General features: G+C 42.0%; 1 protein-coding gene across 1 annotated transcript; it reads left to right on the top strand.

Moving 5' to 3' along the window:
• The first annotated feature begins 18,099 nt into the window (after positions 1-18,099).
• Positions 18,100-20,626, top strand: LOC124178836 (autophagy protein 5). Its single transcript, XM_046562569.1, has 5 exons — positions 18,100-18,146; positions 18,406-18,582; positions 18,857-19,059; positions 19,265-19,587; positions 19,789-20,626. Exons 2-5 carry the CDS (start codon positions 18,427-18,429, stop codon positions 19,920-19,922), a joined length of 816 nt encoding a protein of 271 aa, XP_046418525.1. The 5' UTR covers positions 18,100-18,146; positions 18,406-18,426; the 3' UTR covers positions 19,923-20,626.
• Positions 20,627-21,683: the final 1,057 nt, after the last annotated feature.

Raw genomic sequence — 21,683 nt, 5'->3', positions numbered from 1 at the left:
CTTTGGGTCCAGCTTTAAAAGGAGCTGCCCCCAAGGGCCTGAGCTGTGCGAGGGCCGGGAATACCAGGGAGAAGAGAAGGTCGAGTTCTCTTTTTATTCCCGATCGTGCTCCGCGAACTTGTTTAAAGCGCTCCACGGACTATACGTATTATAAGCACCGATGCGTCACCGGTCAGGAATTGATACGGAAGGTTGTAATAAGAAAAAATCTAATTGAACGTCAAAACAATATTTCTCAGCGGGCTTATATACGTCGGCAATTATCAAAGGACGGTGCCAGTATTCGGCTCCAGTCACGCTCAAGACGGGAGCCATCCCAGATCCTATCTTAGTTGCGTACCCAGCCTCCCAACCACCTTCATTCCCCCTCCATTCCTCCACCCCAGCCCTTTCATCTCATTCCAAAGATTCATCTCAGCTTGTACCCTCCGCCGCAGGACTCGGCGCGGAGCAATTTTCATCCAATTTAAATCCAGTATTTCTCGTGATGTTACGTCATATGTTTACTTCTACGCTATCTACACAGACTTTCAACCCTGCTGGCCACCGGTTTCTTGAGGTTCGGTGGGCGCGGCGGGAATTCTTGGCAAACGGAACCCAGTATCTTCAAGTTCCCATGTCTCGTACACTTGTGGAGTTTTCCGTTGCCCCCGCTTCCCATGGACTTCCTAAACATTGACTTCCTTAAGAAACGGAGCAGATGGCTTATTAATTCGATGACCACAGCCGCGTGTGTGCGTGCCCAGTTCCCACCCCGGGCACTTGCTACTTCCTTGTCGAGGGAGCTCGAAGGTGGTTGTGGGTGCTTTGGTCACTGCATGCCGGCAGCTCTCCTCCGCGCAGCTTTTCTCCTCTATCGCATATGCCCTGTTCCTCAACTCATTTACCGTCTTGCGAACCTGAACAAACCCGAGGCGTGTCCTTGTACGCGGATGATATACCGATGGGCATGAACGTGCAGCCGAAGAAGCGAGAATGTTCGCGGTCCAGCTACGCGAGGACAAAATCAAATTGCTCCGGTCTGATCACTGCGAGAGGGCTCGACGTCAGGGTGCGAGTGCATGTGCGAGGAGGCATATGGGTAGTGCAGGGCATAAAGAGGTCTGAAAGAAAGGCGCAAGGTGCTGGTTGGCTCCTCCGCACTCTCCACATGCCCCTGTCCGCTGATCGCCGTCTTCTTCTTGAACCGGGCGCGGCACGGCTCGGCACGGCGCGGTGCGGTGAGGTCTTGGCCGTTACACGGCAGCTGATTGTCGGACGAGCAGCAGGTGAATGTGGGAGAAGGTAGGTATTTCTCGCGTGTAAAGGTGTGTCGCTATTGTTGCCAGGCAATTCAAGAGGAGAATCCTCACTCCCGTACATTTATACTCTTCGTCAACAATCTCATACACACCTCCCAAGGTTCCTTCGAATACAGATTAATATACTGGCCTTGGAGCGTGCACGGCGAATGAGGTGGCGATGCCACACTTGAGGGCCGAGGTGAGTCCGCTCTTTCGATTAGTCGTTGTCACACTTCAAGTCCTACGATATTTATTTCTAGTCGTGCCTCGTTAGTATCCAGCAGACGTGATATCGCCAGAGGTGAACTCCAGCGGAGTAGGTATGTACAGGATAATTACGGCGGGACACGACCCTTAAGTAAAACTTGGAAAGATGTGGTTACGACAAAGCTGATTCACTATCACTCGAATCACCGTGGAGACCCAAAGTGGATCAAATTACACTGGAAACGTGGGTATAAGGTTACAGTTGCACTAATTATGTTGATTACCTGAATTGCGGTCGTTACACGTCAGCCCTGAACTCTCTGAATTGAAATTCATGGACCATTGGCTATTCGGTCCCTCGGCTCTGATTCCTCGGCGTTTCAAACACGGCAGCAGTTAGGGACACGTTCGAAATTATCCCTGAGTTATTCGAATTCACTGGAACGCGGTGATGCTGCGTTAATGAAATTCAAATATAGTCCGTGAAACCGATCTCCTGGGTATCAATTTCATTTCACCCCCAGCCAAAGGAAAGAGATGCTAGTCGTCGGCGTCTCAAAGGGTTGCTTCGGGTTCCCACAACGCCCGCGCTTGCGCAGCAGCTTCTTCTTCTCAGGGCGCGAGCCTCCTCGAAGACAGGAACCTTAAAATCCTCTCGTCGACCCCGTAGATTTATTACCTAGACAGCCAAGATCTTGGACCCGGTCCCCTGGGAGCCCCACGCCGTGATGCGCTTGGGGAAAACAAAACCACTGTCTCAGATTTGTCAATTTTTATCCTCCGAACGTCCTGCCGTCTGTTCTTTTATATTTTGGCTCCGTAAACGTATACATGATCAGGGTAAAAATAATACTTGCCGATTGTGGTATACTGTATAAATTCTTCACCGGCCCTGTGATAGGCTATGATTTTTGGATGAATAAGAATATTACATCCCTTTCGCAGTTGTATCATTTCCAATTTGAAATCTTCTCCACCGAGTCGAAAGGTGTACAAGATTGACTCTGCAGTTGTGATGGAAATTTTGATTAGCAGGATCGGAAAAAATGCCTAAGTAACCCAGCGAAACGAGGAACAGTGATTACTCTCAAAACTGCATCTCGTTGATGGCTAATTGGCAATTATAGGTGCGTAGCGCGAGCGACCACACCTCGGAAGTGCAACATGGGATGGGTTCGAATCCGTCGTGTGTCTACTGTCAAAGAATTGTTTATGGCGGCAGGGATCAGAAAAAGGAGAAGAGAAAAAACTGAGAGGGAGCATCGGGCGTTCACGCGAGAGTTGAAAAGAGAGAGGATGCGATAGCTTGGGGTGATGCGTTTCACCTGTATGCTCGATACAGCTGCTACCGCGGCCTAAGCAACCTGCCGAACGACCGAGCGACCGGCCGGCGACCGGTAGGCTGGCCCTTGGACGGTAAGGTGCACCTTCGAGGACACGAACGAAAGTGGGGGATTGGCCATCCGAAGACGTTGAGCAACGGAAATTTGTAGAAAGTGTAGCGTTCCCTCGAATTCAATGTACACGACGCTGCACGTCAAGTGCGGGAGATATGTGGCCGGGTCAGAAATGTCAGAATCGAGAGGGTGCGATGGGGTGCCGAGGGCAAGGGACGCCGGAGCGTCGTTAAGTGCATCCACTTAAATACCGGCACTTGTTCGATACACTTGCCTCGATACACTTGTATCCTTCGTGGTGAGCAAATGGCACCTGGCACCTGACGCGACGTCGAACGTTTTTTCAACGGTTGCTCACAGACTGCAATTATGCTTCCATTGTTGCTTTATAAGTCTTGCGTAGGTCCCCCTGTCGACGGGGTTATTCCATACGGTGTGAAATTTGCTATTGTTTTCGTTCTTCATTTGGTAACGCCAATGAGCATGCGAACACAGTCCAAGTCGTAATTATACACCGTAAACAATAAACAGAGATATTGATTGCAGGCTGTGGATATTTGTTTTATTCATTGAAAATATTGCTGGACAGATTCGGAGAAAATTCTTGCAAAGTCTCGTGTGATCGCTGATAAGGATAACCTATAACCGCACCTGAAGTATATGCTGGATAGTTATGATAACGCAAACCTTGTATATCATCGTGGCTGCATATCGGCTGAAGAAAAATACCAGTCGATAGAGAGACATTAGACAGTGTTTATGAAAAAGATCTAGTTATTTCAGCCGCAAGCGAGTATAATTACGTTTTTCCAACGATCAGGTCATCCCGGACGAGTACAGCAACGCGGTACCAAATACCGAACAACACGTCGAGCAATGCAACTGATTCTCGAATACAATCACTATAATCACCAATCCAGGGTGATTTCGAACGACTCGTATCTTTGACAGAATTTCGGTTCGGCTTCCGGAGGAACCGACAGCCGGGTGGGGCTATGGAGGTATGAAACGGTCGCGTCGCGATAATAGCCGGGAACCATTAGATCAGGGACAGATACAGGAGGAGAGTCTCCTCGAAGAAGCTCTTGGCGTTCTTTGCGTACGGGTTTGGAGCAACAGGTGTGTAGCAGGTGCGCGAGGTTCGGGGCTCGAGGCCCGTCGTCCGCCGCGGCGAAGTCCTCCGCGTCCACCTGACCCTTGGTGGGTCCCACGCGGGGCGGCGAGTCACCCAACGTCGCCTCCTTCGGCGGAAACCTCCGTAACCGTCTTTCTTGGCGCCCCGCTCACCTCCTCGGCCCCGGATCAAAGCGGAGGGCTAGACGCGGACTGGAAGTACGTTGGCAATGCGCTCGAGCGGGAGGCGGGAGGCCTGATCATCATTTCGTGTCGACGGAGGATGCAGGGCGATAGTTTTAATACGCGGCCCGAGGTGAGCCCCCTGCGCAGCAGGTGCACCGCAGGTGATTCCCCCCTCTCCTCAGATTGCGCGTCTCGTTTCTCCTTCGTGGGGCCCGATCCAGGCCCCGTGAGACACTTGCCTCTCACGAGAGAGCGAGCGGCTCTCTTGCGCCCTCCGGCTCTCGCGGTCCGCCTTCTTTACTAAGGAAAAATCGTTTCTCTGCATCGATGGAATTTCGTATCTCCTGGAACAGTGACGACCCTGGTCGATTGCCAGACGTTTCGTCGGAGTAGGCGATCATCGTTTTCTCTTCCCAAAAGCAGCATGGAGCTAAACTATAAAATCGGATTCAGGTGAAAGTATTGCTAGAATGCCAGGATCAGCGTACGAATAGCAATCCGAAGGATTCGTGAGCATCCCTCTTGTCGCCTCGTCAGCTACAGAGAATGGCCCCCATTCCAAAGGACACCGATCACGGCGACTACTTGCAGGCTTCATTGAACGGTACATGATCATTCAAGGGTCGGATGTGGGCACTGAGGGACCACTAATGTGGAATGCTCGATGCCGGCGCGGTGAGAGAATCCCGTCAAGGTTTAAGATTCGTAACCAGTCTAGGAAAACGTTCAGCCAAGTTGGTATGGAAACCGACGTATTTCGGCGAGGCGTTTAGAACGGTCTTATTTCGCCGAGAAACGTAGAACGGACGTATCTCAATCGGCTCTAAAAGATGTGTATAAAGCTTTGTTTGCACTTGCTGTAGCGTCTTTCAAGATATGCCCGTTTTAGTCAAAATTTAGAAGAAAATACCTTTGTTTCCATAGGACCCGTCGATATTATCGAAACTTCTGTCATACAAATACATATAAAACGGTTACTAATAATGAATATTTACAATAGCCGACAGGCGTATAGGAAAGTTTGACAATTGACATAGGTTAAAATCTTATCTAATTGTAAGGCACAAACACGGCCTCTTATCTCTGAACTCGGTTAAATTTAGAGCTGTGAGTACGCAAACGTTCGCTGCATTTAAGGAGGCTTTGGTGCGATGGCCTAGCTTATTCTCCCCCACTCGCCCATCGATGTTCCTCCTGGTTTTCTTGCACCCACCGTGATATTATTTTGATTCGGTTCGATTTAACAGGTGACTACCCGACATACGGAGAGCGCCTCAGAGTGAACCTAAACGAAAGTACCTGGCTGAGGTTACGATTGTTTTCGATAGAAAACGTAACATGTGTCGGACACGGGCGACAGATGGCAAAAGTGTTGCCATCAGCTCTAACCTGAACACGTATTTTGAAGGCCGTCGCACTATACCGTCGATGAAAGGCTCCGGCAATCACACCTCTCCAATCATTAATGGTATCGCCATTAGGGCAACCTATCAATCTAGCCGGAGGTGGTTCAAGCCGCTCGTGAAAAGGACAATACGAATTTAATTGAATGAGATTTCCGGGTCTTACAGAGTCCTGCATTGGAATCGTAATCAAAACTGGGATTTTTGTTGGATTTAAAAAATATCGATAATTGGTGAACGGTGCGACAGATTATTTTTAAACAAACTTCAGTCAATGTCGAAGGAAGCCGCTTTACAAGAATGACAAGCTAGACAACGTTACGGTAATTTCTTATTAGATTATTCGAGCGTAACATATACGGAAAGTTTACAATCATAGGTGTTTCCAGATCGGCGCGAAAGGCATAACAAGCATGTCAGGAAAATGAGGAAAGGTTGTTTGCAGGGAATTGTCAGAAGATTGATAATCACCTTTCGTAAAATTGTGTACACCTAGTTTCTCACGGCCAAAGCGACGCGAACACGGTCGTTTATTAATTACAAAAGAGCGGGCAAGTGGGGCAATTATTAGTCAAATGCTTAACCCCCCGTAAACACATTATGTATTATATATAGAGGGTAGATTTATGGATGAAATCTCAAATAAACGTTTGCTTCCGTGAGCTGCGACGCGTGAAATGACTCCTGGTAAGCCCTGGCAGTCAGTATACATATACCTATACACGAAGTACCTGCTACATCGGCAACTACTGCTAACGCCAAGTTCCGGTGAGACCGGAAACGAGCCCATATTCAGCGATATTCATAACTCAAACTCCCGACGCCGCGCCCACCGCACCGCCACTTAGCCGAACCTAGCCCAACCCTTATACTTAACTAGTCAGTGTGCAAGGTTTCCCTATAGAAGTGGGATGAAAGCCTAAGCAACACAACCGCTGACACGTTTAGGGAAATCCGGTTGAAAACTGGGAAGATATTTAAATGATGGTAGGTGACTTTCGAACAACGGATTGCGGGTGGTAACCACCGAATATCTATGCATTTCTAACAAGCTAAACGAGGGATCGTGAGTAAGAAGAACGACGTTTATAACAATGGTTTACTCCTCCTGCAATGAGTTGGGCACAGTGTACTTACTAATTCTTATCTGATTTGCCACTCGGGCAGCAGAACAATGACCCTGTCATGAATCTCGTAGCCATATAATAATACCGGCGTCTAATATTTGCTGAGAAATTGTGTGCCATGTTATCTACTCGACTTTTGACCGTTATAGCTTCATGCATGCGGGAAAAAAGTCCTTTCAATGTATCTTTTACCAGATACTCAACTTCCATAGATCAAGTCAATCGATACTCTTTTAACACATTAAACTTACACATACCTATAACGTCTACATCTCGGTTATAAATGTCTAAATCTTTTAATATTTTATTGAAAAACGACTAAAACAAGAGACTGTTTCTGCGCTGCCGTCAGCTACCACTGCGTATCATCACAATTCATTGCCGATTAGAGACTGACGCCAAAGTTCATAATTAGCTTATCGTTATTCGAATGAAGGCGTAATTAAACGTCGTTAAATTTTCACTGGATAACTATTCTAATTAGCCTAATTGAAATAAGCTGACGAATCTGATTTGTGTGTGTTGTTGAACCAATTTTCTTACTGGAGCAGAACTTTGAACAATAATGTTTCGTTTAATGAATGCTGTTCTCCAGCATTTTCATGCACTGTACTTTACACCGATAGATAACGAGTCTTAATAATCTTACTTAATCATAAATAATAATCAAGATGTGGATAATGATTGACCGTTTAATCTACTAATGGGACTTAATAATTACTCAATAACCTATTATTTAATCGAATTAACGGAATGCATATCACGGGTTAGTTAACTTCCAATTACGACTTTACGGAAAATTGAAAATACACTTTGAAGAGTGTTAATACTGTACGTGTAATCTAAATGTTTTAGAACAACTATTAGACGGAGCAGCACCAAGAAAGTTTGACACTGTAAATGCATTTTTCAACGTTTACTTTTCTCCGTACGTCTATGATTGCAGTATTTCCTATAAATTTTCGAAAACTACTAACAATAAGATCTATGTCTGCATAATATTATTGGTATGCATATTGAGAAAAACCTGAGCACTCAACTACCCGTTTAAGAACGGCAACATTTTTCATGCAACGATAATTAAATGTACGATGACAAGATTGAGTGAAAAATTATTGTAATTGCTATACTTCGAATTGTAGCACACAGGAGAGTGTCGGAATAGTGCATCAAAGAATTGACTTTAGCAACATTCAAAATCGCGAAAATTTTCGCCTAAAATGCAAAGGGGTTAGCCTTACTGTTTTTTTGGGCTAAAAATTTTTTGTCTTAGATTCGATTTGTATGACCCATTTTTGAATAATTGGACCCCCAGCAGCACAGAAAATGCACCAAAAAGGGCGTGCGACCAACGGCAAAGGAATTACGCAGAAAATACGAAGAAATGAATTTATTTAATTGATATTTAGGTACTCACAAAGTACAATCATATCGATATAGTATTATATTTTTTATAATTTCTAATAATAATAATCCCTAAGATTATGTATGTTGCACTTCTCTTCTGTCATACATTAGTTAGATTCTTCATGTCATATCTAATTATTTTCCTGCATTTTTTACTGTTTTCCCTTTGAGTACTATTTGGCAACTTGTTGAAGTACTATAAACTGACACCAGAACACCTGTTTTACGATTAAGGAATCTTAAATAAACTGAAATTGAAACTATGAATCTATGAGTTTGAGGTTCATCTTCCACATTCCTTTGGAAAGTTGGTGCAAATTTTCTTTTTCTGGTCGTTACCCTTGATCCGTTGCTCGTAGTGTATTCGGACTGCGCGCAATCAATTCCTGTCGCAAAATCACGTCCTTATAGAGCATCCAAGAATGCGAAATACAGCAAAAGAACAACAGCTGAATGAATACAAAGAAAATACGCAGAAAATTGGTTTTCCGTTACTTGTCAACCATCAGGTTAAGGTAAGTGTAGAAGTTATTGACACCCTTGGACCCAATTATTGACACTTTTATTTCACAAAATTATAAATTTTCGGCACAAATTGTGAATTTCTCGATGATTAAAACCCCAAATCTGATCAAACTCGCCCAGACCCACCGATCTGTCACGAAAAATAACCCAGGGCTGTGAGTCTTCATATAACTTCGGCAAAGCTACAGGGAATACTACGGGTAGGGACGAAGATTTCGGATACCGGGACATTATGCCTCGACTTTTTTTGAAGAGTGGAAACGATTCCAAGTCGATTCGGGGAAGTCATAGGAATTAGAGATTCGACAATGTTACGTGAAAGAATTAATAACCCGACTCTGATTTTACAAAAAATTGGCAGGCGAAAACAAACTACAAAACGATCGCACTTGAAAAAATGGAAACATAATTCAATTCCCTAGATGAATGGGTTTCTAATATTCATGAATAAACAATCGACTATTAATCGTCAGGGAACCTCTATTAAAGAACTCCGAACGAGCTACAAACGATTGTGCTCCTTGCGATTGTGTATGAAAAGAACGAACATATTATATCACCAAAATAGAAAAATAGAAAGTTCTCGGCGAAATTCCTGAGGTTTGGGGCAATTATATAAAATCGAAAAAATTTCATATTCATGAACCAACCTTCTTTAATTTCTACAAGTACCTACACGGTTAATTATTGAAGATCGAGGGTACGATAATAAATACCCGCCAACAACGAACATACGATTACATTATATAACATGGGATTTGACGAAAAATATGGTGAATGAGGGGTAATCGTCAATTGAATTCCCTAGACGAATTTGCTCTAATTTTTATGAATAATTTATTGATTATCAAACTTCGGGATTACGCTTTCAATCACCTACACTCGATTCCCAATCGATTCCCGAAATAATTAATTCAATCGGGGTAGATGAGAGGCTAATTGTGAGTACCGTTGACCGAAGAATATATGGACGGATATCCCTGGGTAAATTTTTGTAACTAGTTTTCAGCGGGCAAGTGGGCCCAGGGTGGGCTTGGGAGCGTAAAAGGGTTCTGCTCTATCGACTCTACCTAACGTGCTCGCACCGACATTCAAAGCAGCCAAAGTAGTGTCGGTATGGAAGCTTGAGATTGAGTCGGTACAAAGTGAGTACGTAAGACTACTTGTCGACGGCGACATAGAAATGTCGGTCAACTCGATCAGCCCGTGAGAAGACGCGTAACTGCGTCCACCGCCAACCGCCTCCAAAGACCACCGTAGCCGCCGCCAACCACCCCCAACTACCTCCGAGCACCTTCAGCCACTGTCAACCACCTCCGGCCACCTCCGAGCACCTTCGTCCTTCGAGTCCACCTCTTCCCTCTCCGCCAATTTCGTCTCCTCCTTCCTCCCCGCGTCGTCCTCTTCGACCTCGTCGATCTCGATCATCTCCGATCACCACCAACCACCTCCAAAAGCCTCCTACCATCTCCGTCCACCTCCTACCACCACCGACCACCTCTAGCCATCTTCTACCACCCCCCACTGCCCCCTGCCGCCTTATACCACCCCCTACCACCTTCTAGCATCTCTGAACCACCTCCTACCACCTCCGACTACTTTCAATCACCTTCGACTATCTCCGTCCTCCTAGTCTACCTCGTCCTTCTCCTCCTTCTCCTTGGAAGTGGAGTTTCACCAGGTAGCGGACCTGGAGCACAGGAATCACTGAGTGCTTGTCCCTGAAGTCGCTTGAGTCTGGAATCGGCAGGAAAGATGAAGTGCGTATTTCTTGTCGAAAATGTAGAAACTGAAATGACAGAGAAGCAGAATTATTTTTCGAGAAGTGTTCGTACGGAAAACAATTCAGAGTAACTGTGATACATCACGGATCAACTAATTTTAACCAAAATACGATGGATGCTCCGTATACGAGATAGTATTTAACGCAGTGTCCTGATTTAAAGAACTAAAAAGGTGATTGTCGACGATTTTTGTGTTTTTGACAGGGAGAGATGGAACGAAGCTTCTTAGAACTTCGAGTGTATTTGACAACACATATGAAAAGTACGAGCAAATATTTTTATCATCCAACCGTCACAAAACGGCAGTGTTATTAGCTGACCCGTTAAAATTGTGAAACCTAAAATCATTATACATCTTATCATATCATCATACATCATACATCGTACATCATACATCGTGCATCATACATCATCATACACAGTATTAAAGGTCGAAACCAAAGTTTGGATGTCGGATGTTCAGAAAGTGACGTCACCAAATCAAAATCAGCTAGCCGAATTCCTCAGTCTGGAAACAACCGCGCAGTAGAGCGGACGGGTGAGAGTCGCGCTCCGCAAATTTCGAGTACCAGGTTCTCAACCTCCCGGATCCCGCGCTTCGGGTCCGCTACGTATTTCGAGTACCGGGTTCTCAACCTCCCGGATCCCGCGCTTCGGGTCCGCTACGCGGTGAAACTCGACTTCCAGGATAAGCGCTCCGTGGTTCCTCGTTCATGTTTACAATAAATTATTTCAATTCGTTTTTCGCGCAACCCCAAATTCGGTAGCTGTCAGTCCGCTAATAAAATTTCTCGACTTCCAGGATAAGCGCTCCGTGGTTCCTGGTTCATGTTTACAATAAATTATTTCAATTCGTTTTTCGCGCAACCCCAAATTCGGTAGCTGTCAGTCCGCTAATAAAATTTCTCGACTTCCAGGATAAGCGCTCCGTGGTTCCTCGTTCATGTTTACAATAAATTATTTCAATTCGTTTTTCGCGCAACCCCAAATTCGGTAGCTGTCAGTCCACTGATAAAATTTCTCTACTTCCAGTATAAGCGCTCCGTGGTTCCTGGTTCATGTTTACAATAAATTATTTCAATTCGCTTTTCGCGCAACCCCAAATTCGGTAGCTGTCAGTCCGCTAATAAAATTTCTCGACTTCCAGGATAAGCGCTCCGTGGTTCCTGGTTCATGTTTACAATAAATTATTTCAATTCGCTTTTCGCGCAACCCCAAATTCGGTAGCTGTCAGTCCGCTAATAAAATTTCTCGACTTCCAGGATAAGCGCTCCGTGGTTCCTGGTTCATGTTTACAATAAATTATTTCAATTCGTTTTTCGCGCGACCCCAAATTCGGTAGCTGTCAGTCCACTAATAAAATTTCTCGACTTCCAGGATAAGCGCTCCGTGGTTCCTGGTTCACGTTTACAATAAATTATTTCAATTCGTTTTTCGCGCAACCCCAAATTCGTTAGCTGTCAGTCCGCTAATAAAATTTCTCGACTTCCAGGATAAGCGCTCCGTGGTTCCTGGTTCATGTTTACAATAAATTATTTCAATTCGCTTTTCGCGCAACCCCAAATTCGGTAGCTGTCAGTCCGCTAATGAAATTTCTCGACTTCCAGGATAAGCGCTCCGTGGTTCCTGGTTCACGTTTACAATAAATTATTTCAATTCGTTTTTCGCGCAACCCCAAATTCGTTAGCTGTCAGTCCGCTAATAAAATTTCTCGACTTCCAGGATAAGCGCTCCGTGGTTCCTGGTTCATGTTTACAATAAATTATTTCAATTCGTTTTTCGCGCAACCCCAAATTCGGTAGCTGTCAGTCCGCTAATAAAATTTCTCGACTTCCAGGATAAGCTCTCCGTGGTTCCTCGTTCATGTTTACAATAAATTATTTCAATTCGTTTTTCGCGCAACCCCAAATTCGGTAGCTGTCAGTCCACTAATAAAATTTCTCGACTTCCAGGATAAGCGCTCCGTGGTTCCTGGTTCACGTTTACAATAAATTATTTCAATTCGTTTTTCGCGCAACTCCAAATTCGGTACCTGTCAGTCCGCTAATAAAATTTCTCGACTTCCAAGATAAGCGCTCCGTGGTTCCCGGTGCATGTTTACAATAAATTATTTCAATTCGTTTTTCGCGCAACCCCAAATTCGGTAGCTGTCAGTCCGCTAATAAAATTTCTCGACTTCCAGGATAAGCGCTCCGTGGTTCCTCGTTCATGTTTACAATAAATTATTTCAATCCGCTTTTCGCGCAACCCCAAATTCGGTAGCTGTCAGTCCGCTAATAAAATTTCTCGACTTCCAGGATAAGCGCTCCGTGGTTCCTGGTTCATGTTTACAATAAATTATTTCAATTCGTCCTTCGCGCAACCCCAAATTCGGTAGCTGTCAGTCCGCTAATAAAATTTCTATAACTTTACAATCTTCTCATAATCTTTTTGGTAAAATATGTCGATAAAAAAATTATATTAAACCTTACACATTATTTTTGATTTGTTCTCATGCTGAAAATATTTATTAGTATTCGAGGTATAACTCGAGGTGGTTGGCGGTGGTTAGGGGTGGTTGCGGGTAATCTCGGTGATTCAGAAAGGGGGACGAGGATTTGTGCTCGGTGAGTAAAACACTTTTATAATATTTGATGGCAATTATAATTATATTTCATCTAAAATATTTCAAACTAGTCATGTTTACATTAAATTATTTCAATTCATTTTTCGCGCAAGCACATATTCAGTAGCTCGAATAAGCTTATACAATTTATTATATTATTAATTAATTAATGAATATTCTTATAATATTTAATGGCAATTGTAATTATGTTGTATTCAAAATTTTTCAAACTTGTCATGCTTGCAATAAATTATTTCAATTCGTTTTTCGCGCAAGCACAAATTCAGTAGCTTTGAATAAGCTTATACAATTGATTATATTATTAATTAATTGATTACTCAATTACTCAATTATATTAATCGTTACACAATATTTTCGATGTGTTCTTATACTGAAAATATTTGTTACTATTCAAGGTATAACCTGAGGTGGTTGAAGGTGGTCGGAGGTGGACGAGGAGGAGGACGAGGAGGACGAGGAGGACGAGGATTTGTGCTGGGTGAGTAAAACACTTTTATAATATTTGATGGCAATTGTAATTATATTTCATCTGAAATATTACAAACTTGTCACGTTTACAATAAATTATTTCAATTCATTTTTCGTGCAAGCACATATTTAGTAGCTATGAATAATCTTATACAATTTATTATATTATTAATTAATCAAATAATATTCTTATAATATTTAATGGCAATTGTAATTATATTTCATCTGAAATATTACAAACTTGTCACATTTACAATAAATTATTTCAATTCATTTTTCGTGCAAGCACATATTCAGTAGCCAAGAATAATCTTATACAATTTATTACATTATTAATTAATTGATTGATTACATTAATCCTTACACAATATTTTTGATGTGTTCCTATACTAAAAATATTAATTACTATTCCAGGTATTACCCGAGGTGGTCGGAGGTGGACGAGGAGGAGGACGAGCTGGACGAGGAGGAGGACCAGGTGGACGAGGAGGAGGACGAGGTGGACGAGGAGCAGGCGGGGTGGGTCGTGGGAGAGGACCTCTCCTCTCCTCAGAGGAGGGGAGGGGGGGGGGGGGGCAGGGAAGGGGTAGAGGTGGGCGGGGAGGGGGAAGGGAAGGGAAGGGAAGGGGAGGGGCGGGGAGGGGAAGGGTGGGGTGGTGGACGGAAGGGAGGGAGGGAGGGCGGGAGGGAGGGAGGGAGGGAGGGAGGGCGGGAGGGCGGGGAGGTGTTCTGCTCTATTAACTCTAACGGGCTCGCATCGACATCCGTCCTCCACTCTCTCCCTCCCGCCCACCCGCCCTCCCTCCCTCCCTCCCTCCCTCCCTCCCTCCCGCCCTCCCTCCCTCCCTCCCGTCCTCCACCCCACCCTTCCCCTCCCCACCCCACCCCTTCCCTTCCCTTCCCTTCCCCCTCCCCGCCCACCTCTACCCCTTCCCTGCCCCCCCCCCCCCTCCCCTCCTCTGAGGAGAGGAGAGGTCCTCTCCCACGACCTACCCCGCCTGCTCCTCGTCCACCTCGTCCTCCTCCTCGTCCACCTGGTCCTCCTCCTCGTCCAGCTCGTCCTCCTCCTCGTCCACCTCCGACCACCTCGGGTAATACCTGGAATAGTAATGAATATTTTTAGTATAGGAACACATCAAAAATATTGTGTAAGGATTAATGTAATCAATCAATTAATTAATAATGTAATAAATTGTATAAGATTATTCTTGGCTACTGAATATGTGCTTGCACGAAAAATGAATTGAAATAATTTATTGTAAATGTGACAAGTTTGTAACATTTCAGATGAAATATAATTACAATTGCCATTAAATATTATAAGAATATTATTTGATTAATTAATAATATAATAAATTGTATAAGATTATTCATAGCTACTAAATATGTGCTTGCACGAAAAATGAATTGAAATAATTTATTGTAAACGTGACAAGTTTGTAATATTTCAGATGAAATATAATTACAATTGCCATCAAATATTATAAAAGTGTTTTACTCACCCAGCACAAATCCTCGTCCTCCTCGTCCTCCTCGTCCTCCTCGTCCTCCTCGTCCTCCTCCTCGTCCACCTCCGACCACCTTCAACCACCTCAGGTTATACCTTGAATAGTAATAAATATTTTCAGTATAAGAACACATCGAAAATATTGTGTAACGATTAATATAATTGAGTAATTGAGTAATCAATTAATTAATAATATAATCAATTGTATAAGCTTATTCATAGCTACTGAATTTGTGCTTGCGCGAAAAACGAATTGAAATAATTTATTGCAAGCATGACAAGTTTGAAAAATTTTGAATACAACATAATTACAATTGCCATTAAATATTATAAGAATATTCATTAATTAATTAATAATATAATAAATTGTATAAGCTTATTCGAGCTACTGAATATGTGCTTGCGCGAAAAATGAATTGAAATAATTTAATGTAAACATGACTAGTTTGAAATATTTTAGATGAAATATAATTATAATTGCCATCAAATATTATAAAAGTGTTTTACTCACCGAGCACAAATCCTCGTCCCCCTTTCTGAATCACCGAGATTACCCGCAACCACCCCTAACCACCGCCAACCACCTCGAGTTATACCTCGAATACTAATAAATATTTTCAGCATGAGAACAAATCAAAAATAATGTGTAAGGTTTAATATAATTTTTTTATCGACATATTTTACCAAAAAGATTATGAGAAGATTGTAAAGTTATAGAAATTTTATTAGCGTACTGACAGCTACTGAATTTCGGCTTGCGCGAAAAATGAATTGAAATAATTTATTGTAAACATGAACCAGGAACCACGGAGCGCTTATCCTGGAAGTCGAGAAATTTTATTAGCGGACTGACAGCTACCGAATTTGGGGTTGCGCGAAAAGCGAATTGAAATAATTTATTGTAAACATGAACCAGGAACCACGGAGCGCTTATACTGGAAGTAGAGAAATTTTATCAGTGGACTGACAGCTACCGAATTTGGGGTTGCGCGAAAAACGAATTGAAATAATTTATTGTAAACATGAACGAGGAACCACGGAGCGCTTATCCTGGAAGTCGAGAAATTTTATTAGCGGACTGACAGCTACCGAATTTGGGGTTGCGCGAAAAACGAATTGAAATAATTTATTGTAAACATGAACCAGGAACCACGGAGCGCTTATCCTGGAAGTCGAGAAATTTTATTAGCGGACTGACAGCTACCGAATTTGGGGTTGCGCGAAAAACGAATTGAAATAATTTATTGTAAACATGAACGAGGAACCACGGAGCGCTTATCCTGGAAGTCGAGAAATTTTATTAGCGGACTGACAGCTACCGAATTTGGGGTTGCGCGAAAAACGAATTGAAATAATTTATTGTAAACATGAACCAGGAACCACGGAGCGCTTATCCTGGAAGTCGAGAAATTTTATTAGCGGACTGACAGCTACCGAATTTGGGGTTGCGCGAAAAACGAATTGAAATAATTTATTGTAAACATGAACGAGGAACCACGGAGCGCTTATCCTGGAAGTCGAGTTTCACCGCGTAGCGGACCCGAAGCGCGGGATCCGGGAGGTTGAGAACCCGGTACTCGAAATACGTAGCGGACCCGAAGCGCGGGATCCGGGAGGTTGAGAACCTGGTACTCGAAATTTGCGGAGCGCGACTCTCACCCGTCCGCTCTACTGCGCGGTTGTTTCCAGACTGAGGAATTCGGCTAGCTGATTTTGATTTGGTGACGTCACTTTCTGAACATCCGACATCCAAACTTTGGTTTCGACCTTTAATACTGTGTATGATGATGTATGATGCACGATGTATGATGTACGATGTATGATGTATGATGATATGATAAGATGTATAATGATTTTAGGTTTCACAATTTTAACGGGTCAGCTAATAACACTGCCGTTTTGTGACGGTTGGATGATAAAAATATTTGCTCGTACTTTTCATATGTGTTGTCAAATACACTCGAAGTTCTAAGAAGCTTCGTTCCATCTCTCCCTGTCAAAAACACAAAAATCGTCGACAATCACCTTTTTAGTTCTTTAAATCAGGACACTGCGTTAAATACTATCTCGTATACGGAGCATCCATCTTATTTTGGTTAAAATTAGTTGATCCGTGATGTATCACAGTTACTCTGAATGTTTTTCCATACGAACACGTTTCGAAAAACAATTCTGCTTCTCTACCCAACGTAGATACTTCAATTTCGACTAGCTAAAACAGCGTTTCGATTCTATGCCTACGAAAATTTAAGTTCGAGAGGGCAAATGAAAAGTTGTTGGAATAATTATGAATACTAATGTTATGGAATACATCAAGCGCGTGTCGAATAGAATCCGATTTCGAAATGAATAATTCTTCGATTTTCATATTATAGCCGATTATTGTAGATAATCTATTTCGTCTCTCGGAAAATTATAAAATTTGTAGTATTCATCACGTATTAATCGTAAATGGATCATATGTATTAATATCGTTCATGGACCGCATATATATGTATACTTTTTGGCTCTGCATCATTATCACATTTGATCTATTATCATTTATGATCTATGTATAAATTCTTCTCTCGGGTACCTATACTTTAATTAAATCACTGTATTGCTACGAATTTCGGAAGAAATTTTTTCTCATTATTGATTTCTTCTATCGCCGACAAGTCCGTAAGCACACACAGGCTAAGTACCGGCTTGGACTTACCATTGCGAAGATAGTGTTACTCGGAAGGTGAATGCAGCCAACATCATGTCGAAATCGGTAACTCTCTGATGTCCTGCAATAAGTTTTCAACTCTACTATTGGAACATCTTAGGGAGCGCAAGCGCACAACGATTTTCAGTTGCCACACCAAAGCCCATTAGGGCAACTGTTTTTATATTCCTCAATCAACGAGAGTATTAAGGTAATAAAATATAACAGAATATTATATACCTTAGTAAGCTTTACATTGAGCCGAAGATGCCACCTACCGGTAATTTTGTTTTTCAGCAAGAACCCCGGCAGAGTCAGAACGTATTCCAAGGTAAAACAGTGTACATTAGTATCCACCTAACTGCTAAGCTCTCGTGTATGTCGTGGTTACACCTCGAGCAACTCGGTCACAACTTATACCTGGGTAACTTCACAAATCCCGAGTTGAAATCGGAGATGAAAGTCGAATTGTCATGTGATAAAACGGCGATAGTCATTCCTGGAACGTATAATTATTCCTCTATATTCGCCACCCAATTTATGCCTCGCTAGTCAGTCACTCAGTTTGCACTTGTGTCACGGCGTTAAGATAAAGTGATGGAGGGCATAACCTATTCAATAAGTGATTACCCGTCAGTGTAAGCTAGAAAGTAAGCATCAAAGGTCGACAAATTGTTCTTTAGGTTTGTCAATTGGTCGTCACCATGGCTAACGACAGAGAAGTTTTACGGGAGATATGGGAAGGCAAGGTTCCAGTCTGCTTTCAACTTGATTCAGAAGAAGTCTGTGAACTTCAGGCTCCAGCTCCTTATTATTTGATGGTCCCTAGGTTAAGTTATTTTCCTCTCTGCGTTGACAAGGTGAGTAAAATGAATCTGCACATTACACAATATCATTAAGTACAATTATCTCCAGTAACTTGAAGTTAATAGAATATTTTCGAACAATCTATACGTCTCAGGGTAGGTTTTCATTCATCAATAAATAACTCTTAACGAATTGATGTTGAGAAAATCACGCAGCTATTATCTGCATCATTATCTGTGTAAAATGTATAGACTATTGATAAGTCAAACAATATACACAGAATACACCTACTTTTTATTTCAGCTCTAGAAGTTTTGTGCATTTTAGGTTCGCAAACATTTCACGCGCCACATACAGAAGGATAAACAGGATAATGAAATGTGGTTAGAATTCAATGGAGCGCCATTGAAATGGCACCTACCAATCGGCGTATTACTTGACCTGCATGCCATAGATATTCAACTGCCTTGGAATATCACTGTCCATTTTGACAAATTTCCAGAAAATGCCATTATGCACTGTCAGAATAAGTATGAATTGCTTCTGTGTTGCTAATTTTAGTTACAGACAAGATGGAATAACTTTAAAGGGTACATGTACCATTATGATCATACATGAAATAAAATAAATTAAACCATCAACATTGTTCTACCCAATTAAATTATTGAGTGTAGTGCAAAGTTGACGTTACTGCAAAGTGGAAATTATATTTAAACCATATGCATTTGATTCTAGGGAAGTAGTGGAATCGTATTTCCTGGCCTGTATCAAAGAATCTGATGTACTGAAACACAGAGGACAAGTCGTATCTAGTATGCAAAAGAAAGATCATAATCAATTGTGGCTTGGGTTACTGAATGATAAATTTGACCAATTTTGGGCCATCAACAGGCGTCTTATGGAATCTAGCAATGACGATGGTTTCAAATATATACCCTTTAGATGTTACCTCAGTGAAGAAAAGTACATTCAAAAATTGGTGAAACCTGTTAACGAAGAGGGGCAGAGAAAAAAATTAGGCCATTTGTTGTCGGAAGTCTTTCCTGACCAAGAAAAAGGTTTGCAATTACTTTTTTTCATTGCAAACTCGTAAATTAGTTATTGTCACTCATTCTGAAGCAGTGGTATTTATTAAATTGGTAGTGAAATCAAATTGATGAGAAGATAGTTTATGTTACTCCCAGCCGTGTATATGTATTATTTGTCTAGTATCTAAGGTATAAGGTGTAAGACTCACAAAACTTCTTTTTTTTAAACAGTGGTTGTGAGAACACATGGAATTACCCCTCTACCAGAAACACCGCTTCAATGGCTATCAGAGCATCTCAGCTATCCAGATAACTTTTTGCATTTATGTCTAATAAACTGGTCACCAGAAGTAACCTCGAAGTAGATACTGACGAAAGTATACGTGACTTGTATCTGTTCTTCTTTGTCGCACTATTTTCGATGAAAAATAGTCCGAATGCAGCATCTCGATGCAATGCCATTATTGACGGAGTTTGCACACCAACGTATTGTTCATAATTTAACGGGCGATAAGGACTTGGTAAATTGTCGCGTATCAGGCAGGTACATGTTCATTTAACTCGCTGTCGTACTGGCTACCTGTGTACAACTATGTATTGAAAATGCAAGATTAAGATCAACTCTCAGGTTTAATTCTTATAACTTTTTACGCATGAACTTTAGATTCCTCATTACAGTAACGAGTCTTAGCCAATGATATACTCGTATGGATATCTTATTTCATGATTGTTTTATGAACGATTCTTCTGATTTATATTCAATTCGCAATGGTTAAATCCAGTGATAATGAAAAACTTTTTGAAAACAAGTGAAATTATTGAATTCCGTGCGAATAAACATCGAAATTTATGGTGCTTCATATTCACTTGACACTATATTGGGGTTCAAAGTCAAGTAATCAATTGGGTATATTTGTTTCACAATGAATTTCGGTTTACCCGAAGTAATATAGACGAAATTTTGAATGAAATTCGAATATTATACTATTGCATAAGTAATATATTTAATCATTTCTATGTATATATGTGCTGGATTTCTTATAAGTGATGAATAAAATAATTACTATGAGTTTGCCGCTATATTTTTTACTTGTATCAAAGACATAACACTACATCGCTTAACTGCTCTTACGCATTCACGTCATTTGAAGCCGTTTTCTTGATTCTTTCAATTTTACTTCTTACTTCAGTTCCCACATCTCTTCAAGCATCGCATTCGAACTGACCACAAATTCGTTAGTAAACCGCATTAATACTTATTATTGTACGTGTGTATCGTTATCAAATTATTGAGCAAGCTGCATTTGGCTTCATTGATATCTCTCCAGCGTTTGTCGTGTTCGGCGTTGATCTCGCAACATTTTTAACAATTACTGCGTCGTTACCATTATTGCTATATTCCATTGTTTTGCGACTCGGACCAAAGCTCAGGTAATTTTGCAAGCATGGTCGGTTTTGATGTTCCTGAAATCATCAACGTTTTATTACGATCAATTTTCATTCCCTTGTGCTAATGGCAATATATTCTATAATTGGTATACGGTAAAAAAATGTCAATACCTTAAAAATCACCAGAGCTGTGTCCTGATAGCGTTTGTGAATGTCTTGGGGTCCTTTTATGTGATCCGGACATTCGTATCTTGCAGTCATCTATTAATTCACAATCGGCCAACTGTGATAACGAAATTTTACTACGTATATTTTCACCATCCTGAAGTCCAGTTTCAACTTCGATGCCGCTGTAACAAATTGTATGCCATCATCTGTGAGGAATTTTGGGAAAAAAGATAAAAATCAAAATGCGTTTTCACTGCATTCGAAAATATGTTTAAGAATCAATCCGGAATTTTCGTAAACTCCTGTCCAACCTCTTTTTGTATTGTAGCCATTCTGGCTTACCGACAGAGCATCGGTCGATAATATTGAGGCTGCGCCAACCGATGGCGCCAACCTGTGGTCGTGGCGCACGATGTGACGTTGGAATAAAAATCTGAAAGGTCTTTTCATTCAGGCGCAATTGCTGCGAGAGCTACGTTAAGATGACTTTTTATATTACACATTTTCTTTTTTCGCAGCGACTAGGGTATAATAATGACGTAAGAATATATTTTGCCGCCTCTGTCTAT

The sequence above is a fragment of the Neodiprion fabricii genome, chromosome 3 (genome assembly GCF_021155785.1).
Source record: "Neodiprion fabricii isolate iyNeoFabr1 chromosome 3, iyNeoFabr1.1, whole genome shotgun sequence".
Lineage (NCBI taxonomy): Eukaryota > Metazoa > Arthropoda > Insecta > Hymenoptera > Diprionidae > Neodiprion > Neodiprion fabricii.
This window is presented reverse-complemented; position numbering and strand designations above follow the sequence as displayed.